Here is a 22,633-nt window from a genome sequence, read left to right on the forward strand (position 1 = left end):
GAGTCCAAGACAGCCAGAAAACATGGACATGTACCCTCGTCTCATTAAGGATGACTCATTCTGGTTCTCGATGTCTCCCTCCTTATTTTTCTCTTTCTTTTTCTCCTTACTCTCTGTCTCTCATTCACTCTCTATCTTTCTTCCTTTGTCTCCTGTCTCTCTCTGCTTTTTCCTAATCTTGTGCAGGGAGCTAAAATTAGTCCTGGCACAGAGGCCTCGCAAACAGGTAAACCTGCATCAGTATTTAGAGATTGGCTGCTTCACACACACACACACACACACACACACACAAGTGATGCTGGGTGTTGATAATGTCATCAGAATCAGATATCTATGACTATGCTAAACTCAATCCCCCCAAGTGTGCAAATACAGAGTGCTGCAGGGTCACTTGGCTATGTAACATGCTAGCTAAGAGAAGTGACCTTTATAAAACTGCCAACAACACATGGTAGTGAAAGCCAATATTTTGCAATAGTCCAGCTGATCCAATTGCAATAACTTCCAGAAAGGCGGAGAGAATGCTAGATAAATGTGCGGCGGCTGTGTGGCTGTGTTTTATTAAGGCTGAGGACAGGTGACATTAGCAATGCCATATTAGCTGAGTCATGTCATGTGTGTGTGTTGTGTGTTAGCAAGTCAGAGGGACTGACTCAGCAATGAGGCAAGAGGAGGGTAAGTGATAATATTATTTCTCACATCACTGTGTGGATGAAGCTGCCTCCCGAGGCACTCAATAATTATCAGCATGTTTGTCTTTCATTACCATTAAACAATGAGGATGAGAGAGAGCGAGAGAGAGCAAGAGAGAGAGAGAGAGGGGGGGGGGACAGTACATTGGGTTCAGGCTAAAATGACAGACAAGCACAATGAATCAGGCAAAGATGCAAGACAGGGACAGGGACACAGGTGTGTTGCAGAGAGATGTGGAGGGAGAGAGCATTTTTAGAGCCCTCAATAACCACAGAACTTTCTCAAAAATAGGACATTTGATTTTAATAATACCATATATAGAACATTTCACTATGGTGGTGGCTGACTGGATATCTACTAAATATACTGTAAGTCAGCTTTATGTACATGATGTAGACATAATGCAGATTATGTCAGACTGTATACTGTAAAACAGACTTGTTATCAACAGGAAAATAGGGCACAAATGGTGTAGCAGCAGTAAGACGATTGTTACTGTTAGACACATACAGTATGGATTACACGGAATAGAGTGGAGCTCTGTAGCGTGGCTTCTCGTTTGGTTTCAGCTCTCTTTGAAAGCCATGTATCTTTACTCACAGAACAAAATCAGAACACAGTTAGATCCTAGAACATTCTGTACATTAATAAAGGTGCACAGAAACAATGACGATAACTAGTACATTCTTATACAGTACATATATCTTGAACTTGCTTATCATATTTCCATTTATTTCAATTATGCACTTGTTTATACATGTGTACATTTAGTTAACTGTACAGTGAGTGCGGTAGCTGATATTACCTTTGCGGGACGATGTTTAGAATAATTTACCTAGGCAGTGAATTACAGACTGAGGAAAAAATAGGACACCAAAAGACAGGACACCCTAGTGTCTCATCCACGTTGGACGAAAACTCAAAATAATCCAATTACACAAATCCACAGGTCAAAAATTAGTTATACAAAACAAGCAAAGCCATATCCATAGCTTGAAGAGAGGACTAGGTCAGGGATCTTTCTATTTACATTATTGCATATGTATAATCAACAACCCATCTCTTTAAGGGCTCTTCATCCTATTATTATTGCAGAAACCTCAATATTACTCAGGTGCATCTTAGGTGGATGAGCTACATGATGAAGCACCTGTGGCAAAGATTATGCATATTGTTTAAAACACTGTCCATTGCCTTCACCTAAATACTATATATTTACAACTTCTCATAGTTGAATTCATATTTATGGACCTGAGCATCGAGAAATGGATATGATTAATGAATGATTCTTCAAAATATTGAATTATATCACATCTAATTTTCTGACAATATCACAGTTGTAGTATACACATATTTATTTAGCTCACAAAATAGATCCCAAAGCAACAGTGAAAAGCTTGATATAAAATGCAACTCAATATAAAAATAAATACATTATAGTTTGGATACTCTATAGTCAGTGCAGAATGCAACAAATTCTTAAACTAAAAAAAATCCTATAATCGTGTTTTTTTAATCATATATTTGTATATGTACAGCTGTTGAAGTTGATTAAACAAACTTCCCTCTCTGTTTCAGGGCTGGGTTCTCTCCTTTGCTTTTATTGTTCAAGCTCTACACAGACTTCCCACACCCATCTATGGCAGGGTAAAGAATGTGTCTCATAGTGGGCCACCCAGGCTGATTCTTTAAGAAAGATTAACAGACTTTGAAAACAAAACAAACACCATTTCTCTGCAAATGAATAAAATGTGAGTACAATAACATTAGTAGAACTTACATAACAATTGAATACAAACATATAAAATACTTTTTTTCTTCTCTTAATATTAACAAAGAAGCTTATCTTTACCTGTTTGTGTGTTAGAGCATGAGAGACAGAGAGGTAGAAATATTAGAGATTTAAAAGAGTGTTAACTGTGAATCTGTGTGTAGGTGTGTTAAAAGAGGAAGAAAGAGAAAAAAACAGGAGGCGTAAATGCGAGGCAAAAGATTGTGTATGGGTACGTGTGAGAATTGTTTCTGTGAGTGTTGCAAGCACCAGTGGAATGAATCCAGGTCTCTTTACCATTGACATTCTCCTCACTGCCTGGTCTTCGGCAAAGATTCATTCATCCTCCAAAGGACAGAATGAGACAAAAAGTGAATCAAACAAACACAAAAAGCCCCATTGATAAACTCCCTGAGTCCACGTGATGGGCTCACGAGAGCTGAGAATAAATCAGGCCTGACATACAGATCCTTATCATTCAATATGCAGACCACACAGATGCCTGTCCATCCATTTGGAACATCTCTGTACAACCCCCTCTCCAGACACAGTACATATGGATGGAGCAGATGGGAAATATCCATATAAGTTCTTTTGACATAACTTAAATCTTGGCATTTGAGTTCTTTGAGTTTCTTGGGTTCAAATATTCTGTTATGGGTCATTTTTTAAAAATAATTTTTTTTAAAATTGGGTAAAAAAAAAAAAAGCTAAAATTACCTCTTAATTGTGGTTAAAACAATGAGTCAGAATTCAGAATACAATTTCCATTACATTTACACTAATGATTATTAGTATTAAGTTCTTATGAAGTCAAATCCAGTCAGATGACTGATATAATTTCAACCAGCAACAGGTTCATATGGATAAACGTCCCTATGAAGGGAAATACTTGATGGATGATGGATCTACAAGCCACATGGATCAACTATTGAGCTGTAGCATGGACTCTCACAGCAATACACTCAGGCTGGCTAATCAGGAGGCTTGATGTTCTTATTTTAATCGTGTATATTATCCCTAAGTTAAAGCTGAGCAAAGATGTGGGAATGTGTCATTAAATACATCATCCTTCTCCTGTGACTGCACTCACCACACATGTGTATCACAGTAGACATGAGTACACATGATGGACTGTTGCAGTATAATGCTTTAGAAGTGATGAGATTTGATGACTAATAGAATACACACACCAGTACTGGTAGTTACCAATCTGAATACATGCATCTAATACTGTACTACATTTGTAGGTGATGCAGAGCAGCAGGGAGGACAGGGTTCATGTGGTTAAATCCATCTGCTGTTGATGGGTTAAATCCACAGCTCCATGATAAAGATACTGAGCATGGATAAACATTTTCCCTTCCCAAAAGATGGATGAGGTCATACTTGTAACCTCAGTTCATCACAGTTGTATGGACTCACATCTGAAATGTCAAAACAAAAAACTGAATGAGGAGCAAAAAATGCATACTCTCAATTACTTTAGGATTACTTTAGGTCAAACTATGTGTGTGTGTGTGTGTGCATTTACCTGCAGTTGTGCTGGTTGAGTCGCTTGCCTCTCTTGGTGCAGCTCACCTCCCTCAGGGTGCATGCGCATGCACAGTGAGGAGGCTGTGATGTCATCCTGCGTGCAGGGCAAGGAGGGCACTTCTCTGCATTAGGAAAAGGAGGTGGGGCGCTCCGTGGGAGGAGAGTAGGGAGCGGAGTAATAGGTGCTGGAGTCCTATCAAGGAAACAAGACTGGTTAAATGTGCTTCTAATGCCTGTAAACTATGAACAACAAAACCAAATGACTGACTAATGAAGGAAATGTAAACAACATAAACAATTATAAATAAGCTGCTTTTCTGAAAGGCAACATTTTATAGCTCATAGATATGAAATAAGTGCCCCTGTCACGATGATACAAATATAATGAAAATATATCGTAAAGATAGAGCCAAAGCAGCCATAGAACTAATCCCCATAGAGTTAAAACTATCATCCCTTGCTAAACCGATGTTAAATAACATGAATTAACAGTGTATGAGGGTCTGAATCTCTCCTCTCGTGCTCAACTTACATGCCTTACAGCAAAAATAGGACAGCACCAGTGATGCAACATGGCCACCACAATAAAATCTACTGGGTGCCTGGTAGCTTCATAGTGCCCTTTTCATGACACTTTTTAATGTGCGAACAGGCTGACAGGGCTGCCTCTTCCCCCCATGCAAGTAAACTGGAAGGCAAGAGAGGAAGTCTGCAGCTGAGTTGGTTAATTATGGAGGAAATCTATCTCTGTCTGAGTTCAAGCACTTTAGCAGGCTGGGAGCTAGGCTGGGGCTGGCTGTGTTCTGGTTTACAAATAAGACTGATTTCACACTGGCCACTGACTCTAGGAGGGGTGAACAATGGATAGCGGTGATGGAGAGATGATGCTAAAGTATCAAAAGTGCCTCTGCTGGCCCCCTTCATATATGTGATGATGGTACAGGGGGATTCTGTTAACTCCTCTCTCAGAATAGAATTATCCATTGGAAGTGAGTAGGGTGTGCCTATATACTGTGTGCACAATTATTAGGCAAGAGAGTATTTTGACCATATAAGCATTTTTATGCATATTTTCCAACTCCAGGCTGTATAAACATGAATGCTTATTGGATTTAAGCATATTTAATTATTAGATATCTTATTTTCCTCTGGCAAAATGGGCCAAAAATAGATTTAACTGACTCTGAAAAGTCAAAAATTGTAAAAAGTCTTTCAGAGGGATGCAGCACTCTTAAAATGATCACAAAACTATAAAATGTTTTGTTGCAAATAGTCAACAGGGTCGCAAGAAATGTGTTGGCCAAAAAAGACGCAAATTAACTGCCAAAGATTTGATAAGAATCAAATGTGAAGTGACCAGGAACCCATTATACTCCAGTGCTGTCATATTCCAGAACTGCAACCTACCTGGTGTGCCCAGAAGTACAAGGTGTTCAGTACTCAGAGACATGACCAAGGTAAGGTAAGCTAAAACCTGACCACCACTGAACAAGACACATAAGGTGAAACATCAAGACTGGGCCAAGAAATATCTGAAGACAGATTTTTCAAAGATTTTATGGACTGATGAGACAAAAGAGTGACTCTTGATGGTCCAGATAGCTGGATCAGTAACGGGCACAGAGCTCCACTTCGACTCAGATGCCAGCAAGGTGGAGGTGAAGTACTGCTATGTGCTGCTATTATTAAAGATGAGCTAGTTGGACCTTTTTGGGTGGAATATGGTTTCAAAATCAACTCCCAAACCTACTGCCAGTTTTTAGAAGACACTTTCTTCAAGCAGTGGTACAGGAAAAAGTCTGCATCTTTCAAGAAGACCAAGATTTTTATGCAGGGCAATGCTCCATTGCATGTATCGAAGTACTCCACTGCACGGCTAGCCAGTAAAGGCCTAAATGGCCTCCTTCCTCACCTGACCTAAACCCTATTGAGAACCTATGGGACCTTCTTAAATGGGAGATTTACAGTGAAGGAAAACAGTACAGCTCTCTGAATGGTGTCTGGGAGGCTGTGGTTGCTGCTGCACAAAAAGTTGATTGTCAACAGATTAAGAAACTGACAGACTCCACGAATGGAAGGCTTATGACTGTTATTGAAAATAAGGATGGCTATATTGGTCCCCCCCCCCTTTTTTGAAATGTCAGAAATGATTATTTGTAAATTCTGAGTTGTTTATTATTCTCACTTTAACAGATGAAAATAAACAAGTGAGACGGGAAAATGCCTGTTTTTCATTTAGTTGCATAATAATTCTGCACACTAATAGTTGCCCAATAATTATGCACACATAGATATTCTCCTAAGAAAGCCAAAACTTCACTTTTACTTTCTTAAATATTCAGGTTTTAGGTTTTATTAACATTTTGGATTGACCAAGAGCACTGTAGTTGTTCAATAATAAAATGAATCCTCATAAATAAAAATTGCCTTAAATTTGTGCACACAGTGTATGTGCAGTGTATATAACATATACAAACAAAAGCATTTTTATATCTACCCTTTTACCCTTTTAGAACTTAAACCAGATAGTAAGAATGAAAAGTTGTGTGCTCCGAGGTGGTAAGTAAAGTCTGTTATGTGTTGTATTTTGAGACACATTTTGATTTCATCAATTTAATGTCATATGAATGACATAGCAAACAAAGCTGCTTCTGGGCTTACCAAAGGTATAACAATTAAAATATATATTCCATGAATTATAGAAAAACATACGAAGGTTTTATCTTCACAGGTTTCTTTCGTTTTGGTTTCCCCCTTTTTCTCCCTCTTCTGGCTGGTCGTGGGCCTTGCCTTTCAGACAAAAAAGACCAGTTAGTGAACTTCACTAACTGAAGTTCCATGCAACAACACAGTCTCTGCTTAACGGTGTCACAACCGATGCTGCAAACATCAGAATGACGGATTTCGGTGTCAAGTGACTTCCTTTCTTAATTCCTCTGATTTCTAGGCTTCTTGGAAGCCCGTGAGAGGCCGATGGCCTAATTAAGCAATAAAATGAATGTCTTGTTTCTCAGCTCAGAAGGAGTTCTGGATTCTGACTCACATCCAGCTTTGCAGACACAGGCCAGCTGCATTCTCTTCCAGGGCCAGTGGGAAAAGCCAAGCCCCACGCTCATTTCTCTTAGCCACTTCAGCTTGGACAAGTCCATTGCATGGCACTGTGCTTCTGCTTTTTTTTCGAATGGCTTTCGCTCATTCGAGGTGATGATTTACATTGGGCATTTTATATATATATATATATCTCTGATGTTATTTTTTACTCGGGCATTCTAACAGAGAAACCTGTCAGATTGAAGGTGCAGTGCACTGTTTTTTCCATTCCTAGGATCACAGTCACCGATATTGACATTCTCATTCCTGGGATCTGTTACTCCAGCTTAGGGGTTAGAGTCCCAAGTGCCCTTATCACCACCGGGACAAACTTGGTGTTAACCTTCCACGCTTCTAATGTTCATTTCTCTGGAAGTTTGGAATTGACACAATACTGTTTTGTGCATCGTATCTGCTTGTCTTTCTGGATCTTCAGGTCACACAGGATGTTAGCTTTGGTCATTCCACCTCTCTCTCTGTGCCTTGCATATATTTGTATATGATCCCTGCAACTTGCTTGTGCCACTCAACGTGTCCTGCCAGCATCCCTCTGTCCATTTTGTATTGTTTTCTACATATATTATAGAGAGATTCAGAGAAGTACACAAGGATTTCAGTTACAGTTTCTGTGGAAACACTGTGTACTTCACTACAGTTTTGGCTATTTCTACATCTCTTACTACAGTACACTGCAATTACTATTAAGTTTCATAGGTGACTACCTCATGAAGCTGGGGAAGACAACTCCAAGAGAGAGAGAGAAAGAGAAGAGAACAGAAGAGAAGAGAAGAGAAGGAGGGAGAGGGAGTGTGTGTGTGTGTGTTTGTATAAACTGTGAGTGGCTAATGCTCCATCGTGACATATACTCAAACACAGACAGATACACACACACACACACACACACACACACACACACACACACACACACACACACACTTTACCTTGTTGGCTGTATGTGAAGGTCTGCTTTTAGTCTATAGGAAAACAGATAAATAGTACAGAGTGAAAACATTTAATTTGGTGAAATCAGGAATTAAGAGGGCACCACTTACAATGTAGCCTCAATATTCCAATGATGTCACAGGATAAGCTTGAGTACTGTATACATAATGGTAGAAAAACTGAGTGAAGTAGATAAAGTTGCAATGGTAGTGTGTAAACCATGCAGGGTTGAGAAACTCAACCCTGGCAAGTTAATGTTGTGTTTGATGGGTTCAGAATGCTGAGTCCCAGTGTATACAAGGCAGCTGCATTTTACAATGGGAGAAAAGCAAAGGGTCTAAATGTAAATGATCTCACTGAACACCCAGCTCCACCCCTGACCCTGATTCTAACCCCCTGAACTTAGAAAGAGCTTTTGATGCAAATCATATAATGACCTCCAAAAGCTCTGATATAAACAGCTCAGCTGGATGCCAGAAAAGGGGGCTTTTGGGGGGCTACTCAGTTTGGTGGGGGTATAGGTCTTTCTGACTGCAAATGAAAAGGGCTCCAAAGTAAAGCAGGGGCTTTTTGCACATATCAAAGGTGGGAGTGTATGTGTGAATCCTCTTGTATGCAAAATCGTGCTTGGCATATCTGAATCTGTTCTTTTTTCATTATGTTACAGAAAGACTGCACCAAACACAGAGTCACCTTCAGAATGTGTATATAAGTCAGTATGTCAGACAGGTGATGGATAGTTCATGTACATGGATGTTTGTGTGTGTGCTCACCTGCACTCACACTGAGTATGTTCTATGAAGGGTAACTGCACTAGTTCATAATTCATGTATGTGGTTTTCATAAGCTGAAAAGAAAAAGAATGGTTATTAGGAGTCAGCATTAAAACACAGACAGAATACACACACACAGCTCTGCATAGTAATGACTCCATCTTTTCTTCTTCAATCTCCTAAACCAGTACGTGATCAGAGTCCTATCCAGCCCTGTTCATTCCACAGGAGACTTTATCCACCCCTATCTGAATATATATGACAGCCTCATGCTGTGTGTGAGTGTGTGTGTGTGTGTGTGTGTGTGTGTGTGTGTGTGTGTGCGCGCGCTTGTATGCACATCCTTTTAAACAGTTTTTCTGACATATTGAGTGAGATTTTGAGATCTCACTTTGTCTGGAGACAGTTGGTATGTGGGTGCATGCAAAGGAAACCTTTTTTATTGTTATGTCTAGTCTACCAATCTTTGTACATTAAGATTTTGGGTATACTGTTGGTACATGTGCATAGAGGATAGCATGTACACTGTCAGTATAATGTGCATATTTCTGTGCACATATATATTCAATTAGAGCATTTACATATGGTGTTTGATTGACCTCCATAGTGAATTTATCAGTGTGTGTGTGTGGTATGTATCACAAAAATTGTCAAAATGTATATGTGTACATATATTCTAGTTTATTGCTGGTGTAACTGTGTCTATATGGGAGTGAGAGACCTGAGTCTGTGAGAGATTGGGGTCTGTGAGACTAGCTAATAAGGGTATGTGGTGTACCTCCATGGTGAGTGTATCTGTGTGTGAGGGTACGCATTCGAGCGCCTCATCAGAGCAGCAGCCCCCACAGCGTCTCAGTGACACACACGATGGCAAGAAGAGGTGATGCGTCTCCCATGGGAACTCCTGCCACACCTCCACCAACGTCTCCCTAGGCTGGCAACCACTCTTCTGATACACATCCAACCATCTGACCACTGATAGAGAGGTGGGGGTATATAAAGGACATTGGAAACTGTAAGAGGAGTTAAACATTTTATAATCACTAAATGGGAAAGTGGAGCATGTCAGGGAAAATAAATAAACATATAATCCCAATAGCTCACAGTGATCTCTCCTAACAGGTTGCCCAGAACAATACACATGCATCCAGAATTTTTGTCCTCTCAACACTCTAGCCTCATATGGTTTTGAATCAGGGAGTGGAGACATGTACCTTGTCCTGATGTGTGACTCTCCGTGGTCTGCCAGTGAACTAACTGGAAGAGGAGACACACAGATGCAGTAAGACATAGCAGAAGTAAGACATAGTAACTAAAAACATGGCAAAAAACACACTCAGCAGCATCTTTAATGGCTCTCATAAGTTAATAATGTGGAACATATAAAAAAAAAAATAGGTTCAATACATTTCTTTAATATATAGTTTATAGTCTACAATCCAAACTGAAATAAAAAATCCACTCAAAATGTATTGACTGATCGTTAACCATTCAACAATGGTTTCCCACAACTGATGAATTTAAGTAATGCCATCTCTGAATCCATCTGAGTGCTATGGACACTGACGTGTCTGTCTAACTGATGTAACTTGCCTAATATTTCAAATTGAACACATAACAATTTAACCTAAATAAAATAAAAAAGAAATTATGAAAGAACATGGGTGTCAGTAATGCAAACACTGATAAGATATATATCAGATGATAAACCAGTGAATATGACATTAGCTTAGTTTTAATGTAAAGATTTCAATATGACATTCATTCAAATGGGTTTGTGAAATATATGATGTATTAAACTAATGCCATGTATGGATGTGCAGTAAAATAAGATTAGAAAGTTAACATGCATTCCCATGAACATCCCCCCCCCAGTACTGTTGAGTCCACACTCCAGAACAAGGTCACAGCTTGGAGAGAACAGACTTTGTACTGCGACACAAATCCACACACACAGAGAGAAAGCATGTTTTGCCTTTGCCCGAGTTGGTAAGTGTTTTTGAGTAAATGAATGTGTGTGCAATTTCTGATGCATGTGTGACAATCCTTATATGGCCTGTTATGGTACATGCACACACATTTATACCTACCTATATATATGGGGGTGTACATTCAAGTATGTAAATGCAGGTTTCTGCATAAATAGATGTTGATAATTATTGTAGTGCTTAACATTGAGAATGTAAAAGTAAACTGAGTAACAAAAACTGAATAAGAGTACCTCTGTATAGGCCTTTTACAAAATAAATGTACTGAGGTTTACACACAACTGGTGCTGTGTACAGTGTTGAATCAGAGATTAAATTAGACCGTGATTATGTTGCAATACGAGGTAAATACCACTAAAATTTGCATCTCCCCTTCTGCCACAGAGCCAATGTGAAATACGGCCGCCAAGATAAGAACTGGCAGGGAGGCTGGCACTTCCCCCCCACACGCACACGCGCCATCTCAGCTGCAGCAGCAGCTTGCACTGGCTACGTCAGTGGGCTGTTGATACCCAGCACAGAAAATCGACGCACGGACAGCGGCTCTAACCTGCGGCCTGTCTGCCAGTCCCTCACACAATAACGGAAAACAGAACCATTTCTGGACCTTTTTCCAATTTTAGTCAAATTGGAAAAGGAGTACACGCATTAAAAACTGAGTGTGGTTAGCGGATTACATCATCGTCTTCCCACCTGGTGGTAACGGTATGACAACTGTCGCGTGAGGTGTAATTACAAGTATGTGAGAGAGAGAGAGAGAGAGAGAGAGAGAGAGAGAGAGAGAGAGAGAGAGAGAGACGAAATGCGCGTGTTTATGTAGACACCTTGAGCAGGTGCAACGAAGTTTACCTAATAAATCGCAAGTCAGTGCACACGTCAGACTACAATGCATAAGCCCATGACTTATTCTTAACATACAATTCATACGGTAATTAATGACCCTAAATATAACAGCTGTTAATAATCTAAGAACTGCAAGTCACAGGCAATGAAACAATACGCAGCATTACACTGATCAATAGTTACAGCGGTCTTGTTAGCTTTTAGAAGTAGAGAAAGCTGAGACATAATGACATAATAAAGTCTAAAAATGTATAGTCACAGTATTTGCTGCCATAAAACATGGCAACGATTTCACGTAGACCCACAGACTACCGAGAATCATGCAGTCTCTTCTAGTTAAGCAGGATAGGTACACAACCATTCAGGAAGCAACACACAACCTTTTAGTTTTATTGTGTGCTATTCAGTGCGCACATATCAAGAACAAACATGCCATTAGTGCTCTAGACTAACGTTCACTCAGTTAATGTCAGTTTACAAATAGTAAAGGTCACGTACTAAAGGCGTCCTTTTAACATTGACGATATTTTGTCATGCACGTTAAATCATCCTACAACCAAACACGTAATTAGCTAGGTTAATGAACTATAGTTTTTATTCTGTGCGCCATGCTCGTTTAAAATTAAGAACCTTTGACATGGTAAATGTCAATGACCCTGAGATTATTTAAACAGAAAATCAGAAAAGTGTTGGGCATGTTCAGCAATAAAATGCGAAAACAATTAAGAATTAAATGAAAACTGATCTTTCGTTGATTACTTTTCATTAATGGGAGCAGGAGATTTTGTAGTTTACTGAATATCAGCGTTTCCTCATACGCAGTCTTGGGTGGGAAATAACAAATATAGGCTATCTTATCCAAATTAATGTCGTATTCTTACCGGTGCCTTGGCACACTGAGTTGGTATTCTAGTGAGCGAGACGAACTGAAACATTCCCAGAATAACTTGCAGCCTGGTGCCCATTGTTATTCACCAAGCGAGTGGAAAATAGTTCTTTATATTAAATAGCTGAACCAATTGTCCTCTTAGTCTCCAGCCTTTGTTACTTTTCTTGGTTCTCAAATGTTATATTCCATGAAACCAGTTCCCAAAACCGAGACCGTGAAAATGCACTATGCATGTCTTCAAAGCACACGGCGACCATTGCCATTGTCATTGCTTCATGTGAACGAACAAAAGACAGGTATTAAAAATGTAAATTTCTGAAGTTCCCAGGGCGGATTTGTAGTCAGTCCTCCCAGGCGCTGGCACCCTAATTACTGAAGTTGGTTTTAAAATTAGCGACACGCTGACACTTCTCTGTCACAGAAACGTGCCCGGTATCTCAGCAACTTCCAGGCAACAGTTTAAATAAATCCAAATGAACGTCCACTCACTCTGTACAGAGAGTTTGTGTGCGCCGTTATAATTCCATAGATTGCGTTTACTGGCTAACATGAGGCATAGGAAGAAGGTCGATCAAACAGCAGCAGGCCACTAGACAGTCTCATTATTAAAAGCTATATCCACATAATCCAGGGTACAAACATATTCAGTGCAGTTAAATCCTTCAAATGTGCCAAGAACGATTTCCCTGTGTCACACGCGTCCTGCTTCAGTCCCGCTTTTCGTCGCAGATATCGTGGTAGCTGTAGGTCACAACTGAAATCGTGCCTACCCTCCGACGACGCTGTTTAGCTGAGATATGATGACGTTTTTCTTTACGCACAAAACAATTCTTTTTTTAAAAAATTTTTATCGTGGACGGTAAATTAGCAATACGCTGTGAGCAGCCAAAGTGCAAAGAATCACAAGCTGGAATAGAATATGATTAAGCAATTGCTCGTTAGATTTCGCCGTTTTCCTCCTCCTTGCCCTTCAGGACCGAACTAGACACGCACGCTCTGCAACTCGAAGCAGCGCGTAACCGTCTCGCTGCCAACTTTTTTTCCCCCTCAGACGTAGACCTTGCTCGCGCAGAATCTGGTACAGGTGTAATCCTTCTTCCACTCATCGTTTGGTTTGCCAATAATTAACTCAGGTTTTCTCGGTCCTGTTCGAAGCTTTTGCATTGCAAACTTGGGCTAAAGTTGTTTGTTTTTCGGCTCGAAATTCTTTCTTCAGATATTTTATATCCTGAAACAGAATGGCAGACGTCAGCGCTCTGTACTACAATTGAAGCGCAATGCTTCAAGTTAAAACAATTCAGGCCAGAGGGGTAAATTTAAATACTAGCTTAACCCATAACTGCTTAACATGGCCCACTCATCGCTTTCATCTGAAGACCCCCGGCGTCATGGATAAGTATGTTTGGGTTATGTGGGGCACAAGCCACATGTGGGATCATGGAATGCGGGCCGTTATCTGCTCTAGTGTGCGTTACAGACCGGGGAGGGCCAACTGAGCTTACTGCTATAATAATATAATACCACCTAAAGGACTTTTGCAAACCCCCCCCCCCCACCACCACCACCACCACCACCACCAAAAAAAAACAGCACCAAAATTATGATTTGTGATTGTTAATTAGTCTGCGAGAAGCCTCCATAATCTTGCCAAATTTTCCAACAATCTTACATCTACATTTGTTAGATCAGCTTGGCCACAAGCAAATTTTCATGATCCCATTCAAAATTAGGCCCCAAAGACCCCTTCCAGTACCCTCTGTTCAGTGGTTAAAGTCAGACTCATACCTGAGAACTGGTATCTGCAAGATCAGTTTAGGAGTACTGCACCTGCATATGGGCCTGTGCGCATTATCAGCCAATCAGATCAGAGTGCAGTCTAAACCCTGGAGTTAGAGGGGAAAAGGCCCTCAATGTCAACATCCGCACAGAGCATTCCTGAATGCACCATCTGAATGAGGTTCTTCAACTGAAATGGGTTTCTCAAAAATGCCAAGATTATTATTACAAATTATTATTATTTTAACATTAAGGAATTTGACTTGCACAATTTGGGGAACCTCACAGTAGACACGATCTTAAACTTTTACAGTGTAAAACTAAACTCTGCAGTGCAAAAAAAAGCACACTTGAAAAAGAAAAGCATTATTTGTAAAACTAACACTCAACAACAAACTATTTTTAGGAGAAAAAACATGGGTTTTCTTTGCTTTCAATTACACAAGCAAAGTTGAGTAATTCTGCAACAAATATTTGCTCATTTTTTGGTGTGCTTCAGGCCTTAATAAAAGAAAAAAGAAAAAGAAAAAAGACCATACTGATATCAGTTGAATATTCACAAAGAGAGGGTAATGGTTAAGTAAGCGTTACATCACATGTGATGAGTAGAATTGTAATAATTTATTTATTCTACACTGTAGGAAATAGTGACAAACAAAAATACAAGCTCTAATTCCCCTCCAGAAAAAATGTATTGGCTATTAATTTCATAAGGAACTCCTTAGTGTTGAACATAGGGAAGCACATGTCTATAACAATTCTATATAGCTGCAAAGCACACCACATTAGAGGATACAAAGTTACACTGTGAGTGTTTAACTGGATCAGCTAATTAGAATGTCATACTCATTCTGCCAAAGTTACAGTCCACCGAGAAAGCACTTTCAATATTTGCCTTCATGCTCTGTCATTTATCTGAAAATGTTTTGAAGAGCTTCAGGCTTTCTAATGCCAGCCAGTTGACAATCAGGTTTGATTTGGGCTGTCTCACATAAAAATCAGTAATACATGTTTCTTGTTTTGGAAAGCAAATAGTATACCTTTCGCACGTAAGATTGTCTAGTTAAGCAACATGAAAAACATTTTGGGCAGGATTTAAATTTGATAGAACTTGTTGTAGCTCAACAGTTAACGTACTGGTCCACTAATTAGAAGGTTTCCAGTTCAACCCCGACCATTGCTAAGCTACCAGTGTTGGGCCCCTAAGCAAGGCCCTTACCCCGTTATTGCTTGAATTGTACTTTGGCCACAATTTTAAGTTGCTTTGGATCCTGTTAAACATTCATACAGACAGATAGAGAAAGAACTTAGCATTGTGAAGTACAATTGGCATTAGAACGTAGCATTATGAGCTACAGGAATACATTGTTTCCATAAGTGTCTAGCCAGGTGCAGCTGAAATGCAGCACAGTACCGTCAGTCATGCTGTACACGTTGGTAAATGATACCTACTGTGAACAAGAAGCAGTAACTTGCTTGGCTGTGTTGCTAAATAGTGACCAGTTGGCCTTAACTGACAACACTGTGTTCATTAAACTCACTCTTCAATGAAAAGCATGTCTTATGCTTGCTTTTGTAATTCATTCTGGAAAATAATGAATGAAAAAAATGTAAATCATAGTATTCTGAAAGTGTTCATCAGCAAAGGGTCACATGTGATGTCCTCATGTTTATTTTAATCCTCCAACACAACACATTTGTCCCATCCACTAGATGCAAACATTACCACTATATACACTCTCGTCTCATGTTTGTAGAACATTTCTATTTCTCTTTGTCACTTTTGTGTATCTTGTATTTTTCCAGAAACTCTGCATGTTTCTGCCTCATGATTTCCTGCTGCTTCTTAAATCCATTCACTCTGCAAAAGTTAAATTGTTCAAAAATCCCAGATTAGAGTTAAGATCTGTGGTCACTGTTCAAGTGCAAATTTCTAAGCAGAAATGTTTCTTAAATAACACTCTTGCTACAAAACAGATATTGCTCATGAACCAATATATCTCATGTATAAGCAGATTTAATTACTTAATTTCTTAGATTCTTGATTTTTATTTTGCTTTCTCAATTTACATAAAATATTCTTTCTTCTTTGATCATTTGTAAATGTACATGTATGTTAATATATGTCAGCTTTCACACCTGGCTCTCTCTTTGGTCTCTTTGTAGATTTCAGTGATGACTCTGTCTTTCTCATCCATGAAATTGTTATGTATATCTTCCAGCTTCCTACAAAGGTAATAGCATAATTCTGTATTACAGGAGAGCTACTAAAAAAAACACATTACAGTCAAAACATATATGCAATTCTGTTTTCCTTTAATAGCCACTACGGGGTAGGGCACTATATTCAGTTATGTTGTCTTGCAATGACACATGGACTCAAAACAGTTTCACTTCTGTGTAGTGTAGAATATGACACGTTGCTGTGAAAACCAATGCATATTAGAAGCAGTATTATAAGTCTGTTCATCCATTTCCTGTGTTGGTCTCTGTGTTACATTGTGTCTACTGAGGCCCACAGAACATTCTTTTTTTTTCTTAAACTATTATCTGTCAGCCGGTGATATATATTTGCTATGTGATACTCAGTCCTGGTCCAGGTGTGAAAACATTAAGCATATTATGACAGACATAAATAAATAAACAACAGGAACCAGGGAATGGCATTGAACATACAATACAGTCCTGTGTCAGACTTTAAAAAAGCAAACAGAAACATTATCAAGTATTCTATCAGTTACTACTGCACAAGGACGAATTTGGGTTGCCATGATGTTGGTGTCACCAACTTTGTGAAAATGTTCATAATGAACACATCATTTAATAAAAAGCCCTTTAGCCAAATGAATGTTTTAGAGCTATTGTGATCTAAATGATTTAACTGACATAATTCCCATCATGGTTACCCCAGTAACAGCACTGCAAAAGTTCAAAATTATAAGAGGAACAACACAGGGTGATGAATTAGGATTCAGGAAAATCAATCCATGATGGTAGCAATGTTAATCTTCCAGCAGCAACAGATGTTTAAAGTTTTTTTTTCTTCTTCAAACTAAAACTGTTGAATGACTTTGTTTGTACAATTTAAATAAAATGCAGGTGATCAAAGAGCCCTTATTAAAAGAATAAATAAATAAATACATTTTACAATCAAGATCATATTTCAAAAGCAAACATGACACATTTTAGATGCATATCTGATGCAGAGCCATGAAGACCACCAATCTCATACTGCACCAGAAGATGCACTTTCTAACTTCTACCTTGGTGTTAGTTTTTGTGCTGCCTACCCTGTGAGACACTGACACTTCTCAAATCTACCAGTGTGTGAAGCACTGTATCAAGCTGTCTTTTCTCGATCAAGAACCGATCCCTGCCTTAAGGCAGTATTAGACATTAGTGTTTCACCAACTAGTCCACATTTGTTGCTCTAATCTAGCTTCCAGTACAACTGCACTGGGTACAACTAGTTTAGTTCATAGATTGAGAAACACTGTTAGATCATCTTGTGTGAATACAGCCATCCCAGTGAGCCTTGTCACGGTACCCAGATTACACAGACATGTTTGGTAGTGCTGAGAGATTTACAGTCATGGCCAAAATGTTTCAGACTAGCACAAATTTTGTTTTTCACAGTTTGCTGCTTCAGTTTTTATGGTGGCAATTTGCATTAACTCTACATTGTGAAGAGTGATCAGATGAATTGTAATTAATTGCAAAGTGATTCCTTGCCATGAAAATGAACTTAATCACAAAAATTAATGCATTCCAGCCACTGCATTTCAGCCCTGCCACAAAATGGCCTGCTAACATAATTTTAGCGACCTTCTCCTTAGCTCAGGAGAAAGTGTTAATGAGGAAAAGGCAGCTGATATCACCCTGTCATGCTGATTGGAAGAGCAGACTGGTTGCTTTAATAGGGTGGTGGTGCTTGAAGTTTTCTTCTGTTAACCATGGTTACCACCAAGGAAAAACATGCTGCCATCATTGCATTTCATGAAAAGGGCTTCACAGGCAAGGACATTGCTGGTTGTAAGATAGCACCTAAATCACCCATTTATTGAATCAAGAGCTTTTTCCAGCATGACGGAGCACCATGTCACAAGGCAAAAGTGATAACCAAGTGGCTCGGTGAACAAAACATGGATATTTTGGGTCCATGGCCAGGAAACTCCCCAGATCTCAATCCCATCGAGAACCTGTAGTCAATCTTCAAAAAGAGGATGGACAAACAAACACAGAAACTATGATCAACTCCAAGCACTGATTAGGCAATAATGGGTTGCCATCAGTCAAGATTTTGCCCAGAAGCTGATATCTAGCTTTCCAAGGTGATTTGCAGAAGTCTTAAAAAAGGGTCAACACTGTAAATATTAAGTCTTTGCTTAAACTGGATGTATCTGTCAATAAAAGGTTAAAACTTATGAAATACTTATAATTGTACTTTACTATACCATATAAACATCTGAAAAGCATCTAAAAAAAACTGAGGCTGTAAACTTTGTGAAAACCAAAATTTGTGTCAGTCTCAACTTTTGCCCATGACTGTATACTTAATTGATATATGTGCTACAGCTATTTTGTTCTTGCCTGATAATTTCATATCATTACCAGTACAAGCTTCTGGACCACATAATTAATTGAAAACATAATCAACAGAATGCTGCAATAATTGTTTGCTGCAAACCTAAATAACACTTGGGTATTTTATATTTTAGAGGCAAGACTACGTTTTTGCCAGGCAGTATTCTGCTACAGTGTATTAGCATTACCAAAGCTATAACTCTTGCCATAGTGTCCTACACTTTAGACACTACCTGAATCCAATGTAGTGAGCACCACAGCTGAGGAGCATGGCGATGAAGCAGTAGCCCACCAGATGTAAATTCTTCTTCCTCTTCCTCTGCCACTCTTTTTCTGTGTAGTCCTGGGAATGTCTGAACTGCTCCCAGTAATGCATGTGCTCAGCAGTCTCCGCAGTGCTGAGAGAGAGAGGCAAGAAAATAGGACAGACCCAACGCATACACACACACACACACACACACACACACACACACACGTGTACACAACGATAACCACTGCTTAAATACAAGCAAATGGTTCTGCTGTAAGCTTTTTACCCCATACTATAGCTAATAAACTGAACAACAGCAAAGCAAAGTAATGATAAATGCCCAAGTGCCAGGAGAGTTGTTAGTAGTGAAGCTTACCTGGGGTTGTGCGTATATCTGGAAGAGGGTCTGACATTTGGGTGTCTAGAGTAGTGATGCCTCAGCCTGAGGTCGTACTCCCTCCTGGTTCCATCTTTGCTGAGCATCCGGTATGCCTCATTCAGTTTCACAAATTGGGAATGAAAGCTTGGGTCTGAAGGATTTCTGTCAGGGTGCAGCTAGATGGAAAAAACAATTGAGAGTCACATTTTCATATTAAAGCCTTACAATTAGGAAAACAGAATAACAAACAGATTCAGAAGTTGTTGTTGTTTTTTTCCTGAAGTACACTAAAAATGAATACAACAACCAGAACATAAAACATAGTAGATAAAACTGGGTGAGTTAACTGAGACACAAAAACAAAACAGCATTTTCTTTGACTTTCATTTTCACCTGACACTTTTATCCAAAGCGACTTACAATTATGACTGAATAAAACTTGAGCAAGTGAGGGTTAAGGGCCCAGGGGCCCAACAAGGCAACTTGACATTGACAGGCATTGAACTGGCAACCTTCTGATTAAGTATCTTAACCATTGAGCTACCAGTTTCCTCCTCTCAGCTCTCCTTAACTCTAAGTTAGCTCTATCATGCTTTCTACTACATTTTGCTTACAGAAAAAAAAAACACCATTACACCTGCACCAAACACACACAGAGAATGCATTCACCTCACTCTTACACAGCCAAATACAAAGTTATGTACATAGGCATACATACATGCACATTAATCTTCATATACACACACACAAATATGTTGTACACATATGCACACTTCCAAAAAATCATAGAATAAGATAAAATCATAGACTAAGATGCTAACACCGACATGTCCTTTGAGTCAAAATATCTTAAATATGCCTGCATGTAGACAATGTAGAAACCAAAGTATATTTAAGAAGGTAAAAACAGAAACTGTCCTTCACAGCCCTGACCATGGCTCACATGATAAAGCAACCCCTCTCAAAACCATGACCACAGTAGGCTGAGTATAACTGATCCCAGAGCAAATGTAATCTAATCAATTGAGACCCATCAAGCAAGCCAAAGCCAGAAACAACTTCAATAACCACTTTTGCTTTTCTATAAAATGCCACTTTTGGCTAAGTGGGAACTCAGACTAGTAGGGATGTGTTGCACTACATTGACCTCTACAACACAATTTAACACATTAAGAGATTTTAAATCTCATTTTTATTCTCATCACTTCTATATTAATATTTTTAAGAAGATAAAATTCAAGTACAATTAATATAATGTCAAAGATGAACCTTTTTGGACTTGTCAAAAAATGCATTTTTTATTTCTTCCAGCGATGCATCAGGCTTAACACCAAGAACATCATAGTAACTCGTTGATGACCTGAAAAACATACAAAGGAGCAAAAAAAGCAATTAACTATCTAGATAACTCTTTATATGTTATTCCAAAAGGAGCCACTATGTATATTGGAAAAATAACAATAATATTATATATATTATTCAGTTACAGTGACAGACAAAAGCCTTTCTGTTGCCAAGTCAGCATGAAAATTCAGTTCCATGCATTCTAATTTAAGTAGAATTCTGATTATCTAGATTCTGCATAAAAGAGGAATTAGGCCTTCCAGTTGGGTTCACATTAAATGCTAGTCCACTAAAGATTTTGATTTACTACTACTACTCAAGACTACTACTTTGATTCATACATTAACTTTTGTGTGGAACATAAAGCTAAATTTACAGTATAGTTATTTTATAAAGTCATTTTACAAAATTCTAAAATTACTTTATTTTCTCATATATATATATATATATATATATATATATATATATAGAGAGAGAGAGAGAGAGAGAGAGAGAGAGAGAGAGAGAGAGAGAGAAGCATCCAGGTGAATAACTGCAGTGTACTCTAGTAAGAGCTGTAGAGAGATATTAAAAATATCCAGAGAACTCTATGTACTTTACTGCAATTTTTAATCTCTTTCTCTATTTATATCTAGTAGTTCTACAAATGGAATTTACAATGACAACGGGAAACGACGTAATATGAAGCATGGATTAATGCACATAATCATTGTGTAGAATTACATTGTTAAAGTAACAAAAAACTAGCCTGTGGGCAGCAGAAAGTGATAACAGGTGCAGAGTGCACTTATAGTGCCACAGACATCTCTGACAAATGCGCAGGTTTGCCTCCACTTGCATAATGCTACCCAAAGGAAAACCTAAAGAGACAGAGATGGTATACACTAATAAGAGAACTACACACAGACACACACACAGTATGCATAGACCTGTGTAGGTGATTCCTCCTTTAATAGGAATCAGCTTTTTTTGTGTGTGTAGAAAACCACACAGGTTTAAATACCTAGCTTATCTTTTGATGTTTCCAAATATATAGGGTATATTAGCTACAAATTGTATTGGTGGCTAGCTAGCTAACCTAGCTATCAAATACAAAGATGAGCTTAGTTATCATTACAAACAAAAGGCGAATATTAATGCTAGTTTACTTGCTAGTCTAGTTACAGGTTTGCTCGTCCTGCAGTTAGTTAACTGCATAGTTAGATAGCTAACCTAGCTAAGGTTTAACCTAGTTTTCACAAGAAAATTTCGACGATGAATTGTAAATTGTTACATTTTTACCATCTCAAAACAGATGGCAAGAATAACTTAGCTCGGCTAAGTCTAGCTTTCATCTGTTAGCCAGCAACCACAGCTGACCGAGCTACTAATGAAAAAGGTTATGTAAACTAGCCCAAAACACAGTTTATGCATACACACGTGATTAAATATTAAACCTTGTAGCCACAAATTAATCGCTTGTCTTGACAACCGCCACAGAAATAGCTATATAGGAATTAACATAAACCTCTAGTTTCATAACAAATATAAACTAGCTAGCTACGAAGGGAGTTTCATAAACTCCAGTCAGCCATTTGATGTCCTTCTCAAGCAGCTTGTCATATGATCAGTCGCTGCTTCGCGTTCTCATTTAGAACAAATTAACCCTTTCTGAAGTGATCGTTCGTTTAGGGTGGAACGTTCCCTTTACTTTGTGTAGTTACAACATGTATAGCTTGTTCCAAAATAAAAGTCTATGGTCTTGATTATAACTGCTACTTATGTATCACCACATC

The 22,633-nt window shown here is 38.7% G+C and overlaps 2 protein-coding genes across 5 annotated transcripts; both read right to left on the reverse strand.

Annotated features, from left to right (window-relative positions):
- Window positions 1-979: 979 nt before the first annotated feature.
- On the reverse strand, window positions 980-14,775 carry vegfba (vascular endothelial growth factor Ba). 2 transcript variants are annotated; one of them, XM_027017748.3, is made up of 9 exons: window positions 14,311-14,775; window positions 12,518-13,753; window positions 10,020-10,062; window positions 9,584-9,780; window positions 8,806-8,879; window positions 8,032-8,064; window positions 6,713-6,790; window positions 3,999-4,193; window positions 980-3,891 (listed from the first exon to the last, which is right to left on the reverse strand). In XM_027017748.3, exons 2-9 carry the CDS (start codon window positions 12,599-12,601, stop codon window positions 3,870-3,872), a joined length of 726 nt encoding a protein of 241 aa, XP_026873549.2. In that variant the 5' UTR covers window positions 12,602-13,753; window positions 14,311-14,775; the 3' UTR covers window positions 980-3,869. The 2 variants fall into 2 exon arrangements, with proteins under 2 accessions (XP_026873549.2, XP_081554912.1); XM_081698786.1 differs by lacking the exons at window positions 6,713-6,790; window positions 14,311-14,775 and having other exon boundaries at window positions 12,518-13,981.
- Window positions 14,776-14,900: 125 nt separating this feature from the next.
- dnajc4 (DnaJ (Hsp40) homolog, subfamily C, member 4) lies at window positions 14,901-22,492 on the reverse strand. Of its 3 annotated transcripts, none has more exons than XM_027017606.3 (7): window positions 22,295-22,492; window positions 21,607-21,718; window positions 20,784-20,874; window positions 19,512-19,690; window positions 19,119-19,283; window positions 16,441-16,527; window positions 14,901-16,162 (listed from the first exon to the last, which is right to left on the reverse strand). In XM_027017606.3, the coding sequence occupies exons 2-7, from the start codon at window positions 21,696-21,698 to the stop codon at window positions 16,066-16,068; spliced, it is 711 nt and encodes a 236-aa protein (XP_026873407.2). In that variant the 5' UTR covers window positions 21,699-21,718; window positions 22,295-22,492; the 3' UTR covers window positions 14,901-16,065. The 3 variants fall into 3 exon arrangements, with proteins under 3 accessions (XP_026873407.2, XP_026873399.2, XP_026873417.2); XM_027017598.3 differs by having other exon boundaries at window positions 22,278-22,490; XM_027017616.3 differs by lacking the exon at window positions 22,295-22,492 and adding an exon at window positions 21,862-22,271.
- Between the last annotated feature and the right edge of the window lie 141 nt (window positions 22,493-22,633).

This window comes from Electrophorus electricus, chromosome 16 (genome assembly GCF_041902795.1).
Source record: "Electrophorus electricus isolate QZ-2024a chromosome 16, ASM4190279v1, whole genome shotgun sequence".
Classification (NCBI taxonomy): domain Eukaryota; kingdom Metazoa; phylum Chordata; class Actinopteri; order Gymnotiformes; family Gymnotidae; genus Electrophorus; species Electrophorus electricus.